The sequence below is a fragment of the Tachyglossus aculeatus genome, chromosome 11 (genome assembly GCF_015852505.1).
Source record: "Tachyglossus aculeatus isolate mTacAcu1 chromosome 11, mTacAcu1.pri, whole genome shotgun sequence".
In the NCBI taxonomy this organism is placed as follows: Eukaryota; Metazoa; Chordata; class Mammalia; order Monotremata; family Tachyglossidae; genus Tachyglossus; species Tachyglossus aculeatus.
The window spans coordinates 32,928,806-32,943,933 of record NC_052076.1 but is presented as its reverse complement, the minus strand read 5'-3'; the positions used below and the strand labels follow the sequence as shown (position 1 = coordinate 32,943,933).

Sequence of the window (15,128 nt, the reverse complement as noted above, 5' to 3'; positions counted from 1 at the left end):
TCACCTACATTTCCGTAAACGTTGGTTCGAGATCCACCTCCAGATGCTTCACCAGCTTCCATGCACACTTGTCATCCGGAATTTCAGCTGGCTAGGGAAGCAGCAGGGAGTCGGAAGGTCATGGGTTTAAATCCCAGCTCTGCCGCTTGTCTGCTGTGTGACGTCGGGCGAGCCACTTCACTTCTCTGTGCCTCAGTTACCTCAGCTGTACAATGGGGATTGAGACTGTGAGCTCCACGTGGGACAGGCACTGTTTCCAACCTGATTTGCTTGTATCCACCCCAGTGCTTAATACAGCACCTGGCACACAGTATGCGCTTAACAACAATATTATAATATTGTTAATATCATAATATTATTACGATCGGCCTGGCAGGAATTGGATGGAGATCAGTGGAAGGTCTGGAGGGAGGACCTGGTGTAGCATGCCTGCGATTCTCATTCCTGCCCTGCTGATTTGCTGGAATGCCTCGGTTTGATGATTAAGAAACAGCAGAAAACACTGCGTGGGGAAGATGGAAGGATAAAAGCCAGTGGCTTTCGACCCTGAAACATCATCCAGGACTGGGACCACTGGGGTCTGGTCTTGAACCGCGGGTGACCCTCTCGAGAGACCTGAGGGATACAAGATCGATTTATTTATAGTAATATCTGTCTCCCACCCTAGACTGTAAACTCACTGTAGGCAGGGGATGTGTGTTTTGTACTGTCCCAAGTGCTTCGATGCTTAGAGCACTCAATAACAGGGGACACTCAATAAACACCATTAAAAATAAATACCATTGGTTGATTGATAGCATCGTGAAAAGTTTCCCACTAGGATAGAGTCCAGTAGTCATCTCTGATTCAGAGGCAGCGGAAGGGAGTTTGAAGACCTGGGTTCTAATCCTGGCTGCTCCACTTTTCTACTGTGGGACCTTGAGCAAGTCCCTTAGATGCTCTGGCCCTCAGTTTTCTCATCCTTAAAACTGGGATCCAGTATCTTTTTTCCCCTCCTACTTAGATGGCGAGTCCCATGTGGAACAGGGCTTGTGTCTGACCCGATTATTCTTGTGTCTAACCCAGCGTTTAATGCGGTGCTTGGAACACTGTAAGTGCTTAATAAACGCCAACAGTATTATTATGGTCATTGTGAATTATAATAATAATGATAATGGCATTTATTAAGTGCTTACTATGTGCAAAGCACTGTTGTAAGTGCTGGGGAGTTTACAAAGTGATCAGGTCGTCCCACAGGGGGCTCACAATATAATATTATAATATAATATAATATAATATAATATAATATAATAAATATAATATAATAATATAAAATATAATATAATATATAATATAAAATACAATATAATACAATATAATATAATATATAATATAATATAATAACATAAAACATAACATAAAACTTAACATAACATAATATAATATAATACAATATAATATAATATAATACAATATAATATAATATGATATAATATAATACAATATAATATAATATGATATAATACAATATAATATAATATTTATTATATCATACTATACTATATTATATTACATCATATCATATTATATTATATTACATTATATTATATTATATTTTATATTATATTATATTATATTAGATTGTATATTATATATAATATTATAATATTGGGATTGTCACAGAGGAAGCTGGAGGGTTTTTTTTTTCTCTCCTATTTCTTGCTGTCTAGAAGAGGTAGGACCTGGAATTTCCTGGAATTTCACAGGATTTTGCAGGATCCTGCTGGTCAGGCAAACCCCCTCCCTGGAACGATCACTTTGACCGTATCCGAGAGGTTGGGGTAACTAGGACCTGGCATGGGAGATGCTACTTCTCTAGACTTTAAGCTCCCTGTGGGCAGGGATGGGTGTCTACCAGCCCAACTGTATTGTACTCCCTCGAATCCTCAGTGCAGTGGTCTGCATACAGTCAGTGTTCAATAAATAGCATTGGGTGTCTAGCAGGTAACCAATCAATCAGTATATGTTTGGTTTTGTTGTCTGTCTCCCCCTTCTAGACTGTGAGCCCACTGTTGGGTAGGGACCGTCTCTAGATGTTGCCAACTTGGACTTCCCAAGCGCTTAGTCCAGTGCTCTGCACACAGTAAGCACTCAATAAATACAATTGAATGAATGAATGAATGGTGTTTATTGAGCGCTTACTGTGTTTCGAGGAGTTAGAGAAGCAGCGTGGCTCAATGGAAAGGGCAGGGGCTTTGGAGTCAGAGGTCATGGGTTCAAATCCCGGCTCTGCCAATTGTCAGCTGTGTGACTTTGGGCAAGTCACTTCACTTCTCTGTGCCTCAGTTCCCTCACCTGTAAAATGGGGATTAGGACTGTGAGCCCCCTGTGGGACAACCTGATCACCTTGTATCCCCCGCCAGTGCTTAGAATAGTGCTTTGCACATAGTAAGCGCTTAATAAATGTCATTATTATTATTATTATTATTATTATTATTATTATTATTATTATTATTACTAAGAGCTCGGGGGAGTATTCATTCATTCAGTCATATTTATTGAATGCTTACTATATGCAATGCAGTGTACTAAGCGCTTGGGAGTGTACATTATAACAGTAAAGAGACACATTCCCTGCCCACAGTGAGCTTACAGTCTAGAGGGGGAGACAGACACAGCATGGCTCAGTGGAAAAGAGCCCGGGCTTTGGAGTCAGAGGTCATGGGTTCAGATCCCTGCTCCGCCAGTTGTCAGCTGGGTGACTTTGGGCAAGTCACTTCACTTCTCTGTGCCTCAGTTCCCTCACCTGGAAAATGGGGATTAAGACTGTGAGCCCCCCGTGGGACAACCGGATCACCTTGTACCCTCCCCAGCGCTTAGAACAGTGCTTTGCACATAGTAAGCACTTAACAAATGCCATTATTATTATTATTATTATTTCATGATAAGTGCTTGGATCAGCATAGTGGCAGTGTGGAAGAGGAAAAGGGAGATATAAAGGGGAAAGAGTCAAATGCTGTAGACCGTAAGCTCATTATGGGCAGGGAGCATGTCTACCAATTCTGTTGTATTCTCCCAAGTGCTTAGTACAGTGCTCTGCACATAGTAAGCGCTCAATAATAATAATAATAATAAGAATTTTGGTATTTGTTAAGCGCTTACTATGTGCAAGGCACTGTTCTAAGCACTGGGGAGGATACAAGGTGATCAGGTTGTCCCATGTGGGGCTCACAATCTTAATCCCCATTTTCCAGATGAGGTAACTGAGGCCCAGAGAAGTGAAGTGACTTGCCCAAAGTCACACAGCTGACAAGCGGTGGAGCCGGGATTAGAACCCGTGATCTCTGACTCCCAAGCCGGTGCTCTTTCCCCCGAGCCACGCTGCTCCAGGTTGTCCCACATGGGGCTCACAGGCTTCATCCCCATTTTCCAGATGAGGTAACTGAGGCAACAGAGAAGTGACTTGCCCAGGGTCACACAGCTATAAATTTGTGACCTACTGAAAAGAGCAAGGGCTTGGAGGTCAGAGGATGTGGGTGCTAATTCCAGCTCTTCCACGGGTCTGCTGTGTGGTTAGAGAAGCGGCGGGGCTCAGTGGAAAGAGCCCGGGCTTGGGAGTCAGAGGTCATGGGTTCTAATCCCGGCTCCGCCGCTTGTCAGCTGTGTGATTTTTGGGCAAGTCACTTCACTTCTCTGGACCTCAGTTACCTCATCTGTATAATGGGGATGAAGACTGTGAGCCCCACGTGGGACAACCTGATCACCTTGTATCCCCCCCAGCGCTTAGAACAGTGCTCGGCACGTAGTAAGTGCTTAACAAATACCACCATTATTATTCTCTGTGCCTCAGTTACCGCATCTGTAAAATAATAATAATAACGATGGTATTTGTTAAGCGCTTACTATGTGCAAAGCACTGTTCTAAGCTCTGGGGGGTTACAAGGTGATGAGGTTGTCCCACGTGGGGCTCACAATCTTAATCCCCATTTTACAGATGAGGGAACTGAGGCCCAGAGAAGTGAAGTAACTTGCCCAAGTCACACAGCTGACAAGTGGTGGAGCTGGGGATTAAGGCTGTGAGCCCCACATGGGACAACCTGATCACCTTGTATCCCCCCCAGCGCTTAGAACAGTGCTTGGCACATAGTAAGTGCTTAACAAATACCACCATTATTATTCTCTGCGCCTCAGTTACCGCATCTGTAAAATGGGGATTAAGGCTGTGAGCCCCATGTGGGGCAACCTGATCACCTTGTATCCCCCCCAGTTCTTAGAACAGTGCTTGGCACATAGTAAGTGCTTAACAAATACCACCCTTATTATTCTCTGTGCCTCAGTTACTGCATCTGTAAAATGGGGATTAAGGCTGTGAGCCCCACGTGGGACAACCTGATCACCGTGTAGCCCCCCCAGCGCTTACAACAGTGCTTGGCACATAGTAAGCGCTTAACAAATATCACCATTGTTATTCTCTGTGCCTCAGTTACCTGATCTGGAAAATGGGGATGAAGACTGTGAGCCCCACATGGGACAACCTGATCACCTTGTATCCCCCCCAGTGCTTAGAACAGTGCTTGGCACATAGTAAGTGCTTAACAAATACCACCCTTATTATTCTCTGTGCCTCAGTTACTGCATCTGTAAAATGGGAATTAAGGCTGTGAGCTCCACGTGGGACAACCTGATCACCTTGTATCCCCCCAGCGCTTACAACAGTGCTTGGCACATAGTAAGTGCATAACAAATACCACCAGTATTATTCTCTGTGCCTCAGTTACCTGATCTGGAAAATGGGGATGAAGACTGTGAGCCCCATGTGGGACAACCTGATCACCTTGTATCCCCCCCGGCGCTTAGAACAGTGCTTGGCACATAGTAAGTGCATAACAAATACCACCATTATTATTCTCTGCGCCTCAGTTACCGCATCTGTAAAATGGGGATTCAGGCTGTGAGCCCCATGTGGGACAACCTCATCACCTTGTATCCCCCCCAGCGCTTAGAACAGTGCTTGACACATAGTAAGTGCTTAACAAATACCACCCTTATTATTCTCTGTGCCTCAGTTACCGCATCTGTAAAATGGGGATTAAGGCTGTGAGCCCCATGTGGGACAATCTGATCACCTTGTATCCCACCCAGTGCTTAGAACAGTGCTTGGCACATAGTAAATGCTTATCAAATACCACCCTTATTATTCTCTGTGCCTCCGTTACCACATCTGTAAAATGGGGATTAAGGCTGTGAGCCCCACGTGGGGCAACTTGATGACCTTGTATCTATCCCAGCGCTTAGAACAGTGCTTCGGCGCATAGTAAGTGCTTAACAAATACCACCATTATTATTCTCTGTGCCTCAGTTACCGCATCTGTAAAATGGGGATTAAGGCTGTGAGCCCCACGTGGGACAACCTGATGACCTTGTATCTATCCCAGCGCTTAGAACAGTGCTTCGGCACATAGTAAGTGCTTAACAAATACCACCGTTATTAAATCATCATCATCATCATCAATCGTATTTATTGAGCGCTTACCGTGTGCAGAGCACTGTACTAAGCGCTTGGAAAGTCCAAGTTGGCAACATATAGAGACGGCCCCTACCCAATAGTGGGCTCACAGTCTAAAAGTATCAATGATTGACTGATGGAGGAGGGTGTGAGCCAGGGTCTCCGTCCCAAACCAGTAAGCGACGCCTCTCTCGGGTGTCTGGACATCTTAGAGGATGCCCCCGTGGGAGTTGGCTGGATTCCCGGCCCGATTCAGGCTCACGCCCTTACAACACACTTGGGCTCATTTTTAGACTGTGAGCCCACGGTTGGGTAGGGACTGTCTCTATATGTTGCCAACTTGTACATCCCAAGCGCTTAGTCCAGTGCTCTGCACCCAGTCAGCGCTCAGTAAACGCGATTGATTGATTGATTGATTGTTTCGAGCAGGTGTTTCCACGGTCCTCCCCCTGGAGATTAAAGCGGATGCCCAAGTGCGCGGTTACGTCGGAGAAAGGGTCAAGTTAAAATGCACCTTCAAATCGTCCTCCGCCGTGACCGACAAGCTCACTATCGACTGGACGTACCGGCCCCCTACCAGCAGCCGCACAGAAACGGTAAGGGATTTGGGAAGTTGCCCGACGTCGGTCGGGGCGGCGTCGCCCTTCCTGATTTCCTCTGAGTCCAACGCAACGCTCAGGTTCTCCCCATTCATCATCATCATCATCATCAGTCGTATTTATTGAGCGCTTACTGTGTGCAGAGCACTGGACTAAGCGCTTGGGAAGTACAAGGTGGAATGAAAATGTCCAGAACTATAAAGAAGGGAGTCCCCTGGTTATTGTACTTCCCAAGCGCTTAGTACAGTGCTCTGCACACAGTAAGCGCTCAGTAAATACGACTGATGGATCGATTGATTGCCATTCCTGGAAGTTAATCAAGTAAAGATCAGAAGCAGCGGGGCTCAGTGGAAAGAGCCTGGGCTTGGGGGTCAGAGGTCATAGGGTCAAATCCCAGCTCTACCGCTTGTCAGCTGTGTGACTTTGGGCAAGTCACAAGCGCTTAGTACAGTGCTCTGCACACAGTAAGCACTCAATAAATACGATTACTTGTACATATTTATTCTATTTATTTTATTTGGTTTGTACGCTTTATTTTGTTGTCTGTCTCCTCCTTCTAGACTGTGAGCCCACTGTTGGGTAGGGACTGTCTCTAGATGTTGCCAACTTGGACTTCCCAAGTGCTTAGTACAGTGCTCTGCACACAGTAAGCGCTCAATAAATACGATTACTTGTACTTATTTGTTCTATTTATTTTATTTGGTTTGTATGCTTTGTTTTGTTGTCTGTCTCCCCCTTCTAGACTGTGAGCACACCGTTGGGTAGGGACCGTTTCTAGATGTGCCAACTTGGACTTCCCAAGCGCTTAGTATAGTGCTCTGCACACAATAAGCGCTCTATAAATACGATTGAATGAATGAATGAATAAATACAATTACTTGTACATATTTATTCTACTTATTTTATTTTGTTAATATGTCTTGTTTTGTTGTCTGTCTCCCTCTTCTAGACTGTGAGCCCGCTGTTGGGTAGGGACTGTCTCTAGATGTTGCCAATTTGGACTTCCCAAACGCTTAGTACAGTGCTCTGCACACAGTAAGCGCTCAATAAATACTTGTACTTCTCTGGGCCTCAGTTACCTCATCTATAAAATGGGGATTAAGATTGTGAGCCCCACATGGGACAACCTGATCGCCTTGTATCCTCCCCAGCACTTAGAGCAGTGCTTTGCACATAGTAAGCGCTTAACGAATACCAAAATTATTATTATTATTATTGTTTGTTAAGTGCCTACTTTGTGCAGAAAAGTAGTCTCTGCCCTAGGGTGCAGAGTAACAATCCACAATAAAATCAGGTCCTTGCTGCCAAAAAACTATCAAATCTATTTGTAGTCTCCAAAGTGCTCAGTATAGTTCTCTTGACACCCTGCTCATTAATGATGATGGTGGTATTTGTTAAGCGCTTACTATGTGCCAGGCGCTCTTCTAAGCACTGGGGTAGATTCAAGCTAATCAGGTTGGACACAGTCCTTGTCCCACATGGGGCTCCCAGTCTTAGTCCCCATTTTACAGACGAGGGAACTGAGGTACGGAGAAGTGAAGTGACTTGCCCAAGGTCACACAGCACAGATTAGAACCAGATTCTTTTGACTCTCAGGCCAGTACTCTATCTATTATGCCATGCTACTTCTCCATTAACTACTATTGATTGATTGCCAGTCTAATGGGAGGGGCAGGATATCATCATCACCATCATCAATCATATTTATTGAGCGCTTACTATGTGCAGAGCGCTGGACTAAGCGCTTGGGAAGTACAAACTGGCAACATATAGAGACAGTCCCTACCCAACAGTGGGCTCACAGTCTAAAAGGGGGAGACAGAGAACAAAACCAAATATACTAACAAAATAAAATAAATAGAATAGATATGTGCAAATAAAATAAATAAATAAATAAATAGAGTAATAAATATGTACAAACATATATACATCTATACAGGTGCTGTGGGGAAGGGAAGGAGGTAAGATGGGGGGGATGGAGAGGGGGACGAGGGGGAGAGGAAGGAACATATATAGTCCCCCTTTTAGACTGTGAGCCCACTGTTGGGTAGGGACTGTCTCTATATGTTGCCAATTTGTACTTCCCAAGCGCTTAGTACAGTGCTCTGTACATAGTAAGCGCTCAATAAATACGATTGATGTACATGAATATGCAATTAGAATTGTCAGAAGTACCTGTGTCAGGTACTTTTAGCCCACTGCTGGGTAGGGACTGTCTCTATATGTTACCAACTTGTACTTCCTAAGCGCTTAGTCCAGTGCTCTGCACACAGTAAGCGCTCAATAAATACGATTGATGATGATGATGATGAAATATCACCTGTACGAACAGGTAACAGAAGTACACACACACAAACCTTATAGAAAGATACATTAACCTGGGGAAACTGGTGTGGTGTGGTTAGGAGGGGCGAAGACAGGATTAGGAGAGAAGACTTCCTGGAGGAGGTGGGTTTTTCCCCCGCCAGAGGAGGGATGTGATTTGGCTAAGCAGAAGTAGGGAAGGCGGAACAGGCAGAGAGATTAATGTGGCAACTTGAAGGCAGCTAAGGCGGGTAAGGAATTGGTTAGTTTGGCGGAGCAGAGAGGATGGTCAGGAGCGGGACGGGAGAAGCCGGGGCCAATTCATTCATTCAGTCGTATTTATTGAGCGCTTTCTGTGTGCAGAGCACTGGACTGAGCACTTGGGAAGTACAAGTCGGCAATATATAGAGACGGTCCCGACCCAACAACGGCTCACAGTCTAGAAGGGGGAGACAGACAACAAAACAAAACATGGAGACAGGTGTCAAAACCATCAGAATAAATAGAATTACAGCTATATGCACATCATTAACAAAATAAATAGAGTAGTAAATATGTACAAGTAAAATAGAGTAATAAATCTGTACAAATATATGCAGGTGCTGTGGGGAGGGGAAAGGGGGTAGGGCGGAGGGAATGGGGGGGAGGAGAGGAAAAAGGGGGCTCAGTCTGGGGAGGCCTCCTGGAGGAGGTGAGCTTTCAGCAGGGCTTTGAAGGGAGGAAGAGAGCTAGCTTGGTGGATGTGTGGAGGGAGGGCATGTGTGGGCCGGGGTCGACAGCGGGACAGGCGAGAACGAGGTACGGTGAGGAGGTTAGCGGCGGAGGAGTGGAGGGTGCGGGCTGGGCTGGAGAAGGAGAGAAGGGAGGTGAGGTAGGAGGGGGCGAGGGGATGGACAGCCTTGAAGCCGAGAGTGAGGAGTTTTTGCTTGATTCGTAGGTTGACAGGCAGTCACTGGAGATTTTTGAGAAGGAGAGTGACATGCCCAGAGCGTTTCTGTACAAAGATAATCCGGGCAGCAGAGTGAAGTATAGACTGAAGCGGGGAGAGACAGGAGGAAGGGAGATCAGAGAGGAGGCTGATGCAGTAATCCAGAAGGGAAAGGATGAGAGGTTGAACCAGCAAGGTAGCGGTTTGGATGGAGAGGAAAGGGCGGATTTTGGTGATGTTGTGGAGGTGAGACCGGCAGGTTTTGGTGACGGATTGGATGTGTGGGGTGAACAAGAGAGCGGAGTCGAGGATGATACCAAGGTTGCGGGCTTGTGAGACGGAAAGGCTGGTAGTGCCGTCTACAGTGACGGGAAAGTCAGGGAGAGGACAGGGTTTGGGAGGGAAGATAAGGAGCTCAGTCTTCGGTGTTTTACATTTCAGTCACTCAGTCCCTCTGCTGTCAGATTTGATTCCTCTGTAAGGGCTGCAGCCAGGACTGCTAGAGAGAAACCCTGACTGGCCAAACCCCAGCCTAGCTCTCTCCACTTTAACCTTTCTCCTCAGGCCCACTGGATAGTATTATTTCGGGATCCCCCTTTTTGTGGCCTCATGCGGCTGCCTCGTGTGAGCAGTTCTGTTTGTATAACTGTTCTGAGGGTGGTGAAAAGTCCCTGGCTTGAACATTTACCTTGGCACCTTCTCCCCGAGAGCAAAGCATCCCCCGTGAAGGCAACACACAGGGCAGTCAATCAGTCAGTCTCGCAGGTGCCGGCTGTGGCAGATGATCCCATAAAGTGGCAAACTCTCACGTGCTCATCACGTAGACCTGGTTTCAATCCCAGCAGCAAACGCCTCAGTAGAGGGAGTTCAGTCATCCCATAAAACCTTCTCTTTGGTCTCGCCTCTCTCGGTGATGTCATTTGCCCAGGCCCGAAACTCTCCGGAATGCTAGTGCCGCAGCCGGATGCAATGCCGAGCTCTGGCCTCCCGCCCAGTTTGGCCCTGCTGAGAGCTCACCTCCTCCAGGAGGCCTTCCCAGACTGAGCCCCTTCCTTCCTCTCCCCCTCGTCCCCCTCTGCATCCCCCATCTTACCTCCTTCCCTTCCCCACTGCACCTGTATATATGTATATATGTTTGTACATATTTATTACTCTATTTATTTATTTATTCTACTTGTACATATCTATTCTATTTATTTTATTTGGTTAGTATGTTTGGTTTTGTTCTCTGTCTCCCCCATTTAGACTGTGAGCCCACTGTTGGGTAGGGACTGTCTCTAGATGTTGCCAATTTGTACTTCCCAAGCACTTAGTCCAGTGCTCTGCACATAGTAAGCGCTCAATAAATACGATTGATGATGATGATGATGACTCTTCGGGCCTCCTCCCTAGGTTCTGCATCCATTCTGATTACGATTTGCAGGTTTGAACCCTGATGGTTGATCGCACACCCTCCCTCAGATAGGTAGGGCCAAGGTCGGGAGCAGGGGGATGGGAGTAATTTTTGTCTCTCCCTCATAAGAGTGCCATTCAGCGCCTCCTCCTCACCTCCAGCGGGGGATTCCTAGGGGTATCACAGGATGGGGGATATCCCTGAGGCGTGGAAGTCAGGAAATTCCACCTCCTCGGCTGAGTGGAGGGCGCTTTAGGCAGGGGAAGGTGGAGGGGCTGCAGGACTTCAGAAATCTTAAAGAATGGCCTGCCCGGTTCTGAGCTCTGTGGGTTAGACCGAAGGCGGGGAGACAGAGTTGGCTGGAGCAAACTGGATTTTCAAGTTCCCGAAGGTGAGCTGGCCCTCACATGAGAGAGCCCGCCCATGGCTCCTTACTGTCTGGCCTTCCGGGAGCGGGACATACCGATAGTCGGCCAAGGAATTGCGCTCTCTCCCATGTCCTGACTCAGCTTGCTCCGGGCCTTTCGGGCGAAGGGGGTGACTGAGGGGACCAGTCCCTTCCTCATCACCCTGTTTCTGCACCAACGGCATCAAGGACACCCACTTGCCCGACCAAATCTCCGGGGGTGAGAGCCGCCACATCCTGCTTTTGGCCTGGAAAGCCCTCCCTCTTCTATCTGACAGACAATTACCCTCCCCACCTTAAACGCTTTATTGAAAGCACATCTCCTCCAAGAAGCCTTCCCCGACTAAGCCCTCCTTTCTTCTTCTCCCACTCCCTTATGCATCGTCCTTACTTGCTCCCTTTATTCACCCAAGCCACGCAGCACCTATGTACATATCCATGATTTATTTATTGATGGTAATGTCTGTCTCCCACTCTATACTGGGAGCTCACTAGGGGCAGGGAATGTGTCTACCAGCTCTGTTGTACTCTCCCAAGTGCCTAGTACAGTGCTCTGCACACAGTAAGCGCTCAATACATACGATTGATTGAAAGATAAGTGATAGTATGAATCATAGTTGGTCTCCTCTTCCCACCACCTGATCAGGGAGGGCTTCTGTGGCTCAGAGGGGAGAAATGTAACCAGTCAAGAAACAAACAAAAAAACCCAGCAAAAACCACTTGCACCACTGGCTGATGGAGATGAAAAGCCTTCTTGTGAGTGAGACACCTCCCCAAAGCCCTGTAGCTGTAGCAACCAGATTTCATTTCCCTTTTTCGCTTGCCTGGAAATCACACTTTCTTACCAGCTAGCCAGGCAGTGCTGGAACAATGTGAGCTAGTGCCAGGTAATTACCCGGAAAAGTCATTACTTTTAATTGGCTCTTCATTATCTCTAGACTCCAGTGAGAATGGCTTAAGTGGCTGGAAGGGAGGTGGAGTTGGGATTCTTGGATGCTCCTCTCAGATCTTTTTTTTTTTTAGGATGGTATTTGTAAAGTGTTTACTATGAGCCAAGCGCTATGAAGCAGAGAGACCTAGTGGAGTCAGAGGACCTGGGTTTTAATCCTGGCTCTGCGATTTGTCCGCTAATGGCCTTGGGCAAGTCAGTTCACTTGTCTGTGCTTGTTATCTCATCTGTAAAATAATAATAATAATTATGGTATTTGTGAGGGCTCACTATGTGCCAAGCACTGTTCTAAGCGCTGGGGGAGACACAAGGTAATCAGATCATCCCACATGGGGCTCCCAGTCTTCATCCCCACTTTACAGATGAGGTAACCGAGGCACAGAGAAGTTAAGTGGCTCGCCCAAGGTCACACTGCAGACAGGTGGCGGAGCCGGGATTAGAACCCATGTCCTCTGACTCCAAAGCCCGAACTCTTTCCACTAAGCCATGCTGCTTCTCTTTAATGGGGATTAGGCCTGTGAGCCCTATGTGGGACAGGAACTATGTCTAACCTGATTATCTTGTTCTACTCCAGCACTTAAACAGTGCCTGGCACATAGTAAACACTTAACAAATACCTTTTTTTAAAAAATGCACTGTATTTTCACAGATTCTCCAGAGAAGCCCTCTCACTAGGCGTAGTTTCTCCAGCTGTAAACTGGGCAGAAATGTTTGAGACTCTGAACCGTAAGCTTGTTGTGGGCTGGGAACAGGTCTACCAACTCTGTTATATTGTACTCTCCCAAGCGCTTAGTACAGTGCTGTGCACACAGAAAGCACTCAATAAATAGGATTGGTTGATTGAGATTTCCCCAGGTGAGAAGAAGCCAATTGGCAAAGTTACGTCTGCCATGGCTTACCTCGTTCCCTTCCCCATAACACCTGTATATATGTATATATGTTTTTAGACTTTTAGACTGTGAGCCCACAGTTGGGTAGGGACTGTCTCTATATGTTGCCAATTTGTACTTCCCAAGCGCTTAGTACAGTGCTCTGCACATAGTAAGCGCTCAATAAATACGATTGATGATGATGATATGTTTGTATGTATTTATTACTCTATTTATTTATTTATTTTACTTGTACATATTCTCTTTATTTTATTTTGTTAGTATGTTTTGTTTTGTTCTCTGTCTCCCCCTTCTAGACTGTGAGCCCACTGTTGGGTAGGGACCGTCTCTAGATGTTGCCGACTTGTACTTCCCAAGTGCTTAGTCCAGTGCTCTGCACACAGTAAGCGCTCAATAAATACGATTGAATGAATGAATGAATGAATGGGGCCTGTTTCGAAGCCCTGTTCTCAGGACATCCCGAATGAACTCTTTACTTATCGTACTTGGCTTCCTCAGATTTTTCACTATCAGTCGTTCCAGTACCCGACCACGGCCGGCACCTTCCGAGACCGGATCTCCTGGGTCGGGGACGTGTACCGGGGCGACGCGTCCATCAGCATAAGCCACCTGACCGTGAAGGACAACGGGACGTTCAGCTGCACGGTGAAGAATCCCCCAGACGTGCACCATAACGTCCCCATGACCGAGCTGGTCATCACCGAAAGGGGTGAGGAGGTCACAGATAAGGCACCCCATCTGGCCCTCCCCCTGTTTCTAGCCTGCCCAGCTCCAGCTCTTCCAGCCCAGCCCGCACCCTCCGCTCCTCTGCCGCTAACCTCCTCACTGTACCTCATTCTCGCCTGTCCCACCGTCGACCCCCGGCCCACGTCCTCCCCCTGGCCCAGAATGCCCTTCCTCCGCACATCCGCCAAGCTAGCTCTCTTCCTCCCTCCAAAGCCCTACTGAGAGCTCACCTCCTCCAAGAGGCCTTCCCAGACTGAGCCCCCTTTTTCCTCTCCTCCTCTCCATCCCCCCAGCCCTACCTCCTTCCCCTCCCCACAGCACCTGTATATAAGTTTGTACAGATTTATTACTCTATTTATTTTACTTGTACATATTTATTTTGCTAATGATGTGCATTTACTGTGTGCATTACTCAATTGTGTTGCTAATTTGTACTTCCCAAGCGCTTAGTACAGTGCTCTGCACATAGTAAGCGCTCAATAAATACGATTGATTGATTGATTGATTCCTTCCTTCCTTCCTTCCTCTCCCCCTCGTCCCCCTCTCCATCCCCCCCATCTTACCTCCTTCCCTTCCCCACAGCACCTGTATATACGTATATATGTTTGTACATATTTTTAACTCTATTTATTTATTTATTTATTTTATTTGTACATATCTATTCTATTTATTTTATTTTGTCAGTATGTTTGGTGTCGTTCTCTGTCTCCCCCTTTTAGACTGTGAGCCCACTGTTGGGTAGGGACTGTCTCTATATGTTGCCAATTTGCACTTCCCAAGCGCTTAGTACAGTGCTCTGCACATAGTAAGCGCTCAATAAATACGATTGATCGATTGATTGATTGATTTAGCTTTAATTCTATTTGTTCTGACGACTTGACACCTGTCCACATGTTTTGTTTTGTTGTCTGTCTCCCCCTTCCAGACTGTGAACCCGTTGTTGGGTAGGGACCGTCTCTATATGTTGCCAACTTGTACTTCCCAAGCGCTTAGTCCAGTGCTCTGCACACAGTAAGCGCTCAATAAATACGATTGAATGAATGAATGAAAGAGGAGCTGTGGGGGACTTAGTTGCAAACAGGTTGACTCACTGGGGAGTCTCCACTTTCCTGGCCTCTGCAGAGGGGACCTTCTCTTCAGGTTCTTTTTTGTCTCACTTCCTCTTTGTTTCTCACTTCCTCTTTGTTTTAGTTTCCATTTGTTGACTCTGTTCTCCGGTGAAATTAAGCTTTAGGGTCCTTGGATCTGAAGTCTCCCCACTCCAGAAAGTTCAGACGGCAGAATTTCAGATCTGAGTCCCTCCTCCCCCAGCGTCGTGGGGCAGGAACGGCGAAAGGAACGGCAGCGTGGCACAGCAGAGAGAGCACCGGCCTGGGAATCAGAGGACCTGAGTTCTAATTCCGGCTCCACCACTTTCCTCCTTTGTGACCTTGGGCAAGCCACTTTAC

At 46.7% G+C, this 15,128-nt stretch overlaps 1 protein-coding gene across 1 annotated transcript in view; it reads left to right on the top strand.

Moving 5' to 3' along the window:
• MPZL3 (myelin protein zero like 3) overlaps positions 1-15,128 on the top strand; it is a 33,631-nt gene that overhangs the window by 9,882 nt on the left and 8,621 nt on the right. The window contains exons 2-3 of the mRNA XM_038754298.1: positions 5,915-6,081; positions 13,453-13,663. Of these exons, the coding sequence (XP_038610226.1) occupies positions 5,915-6,081; positions 13,453-13,663 (378 nt within the window). The remainder of the gene's footprint in view (positions 1-5,914; positions 6,082-13,452; positions 13,664-15,128) is intronic.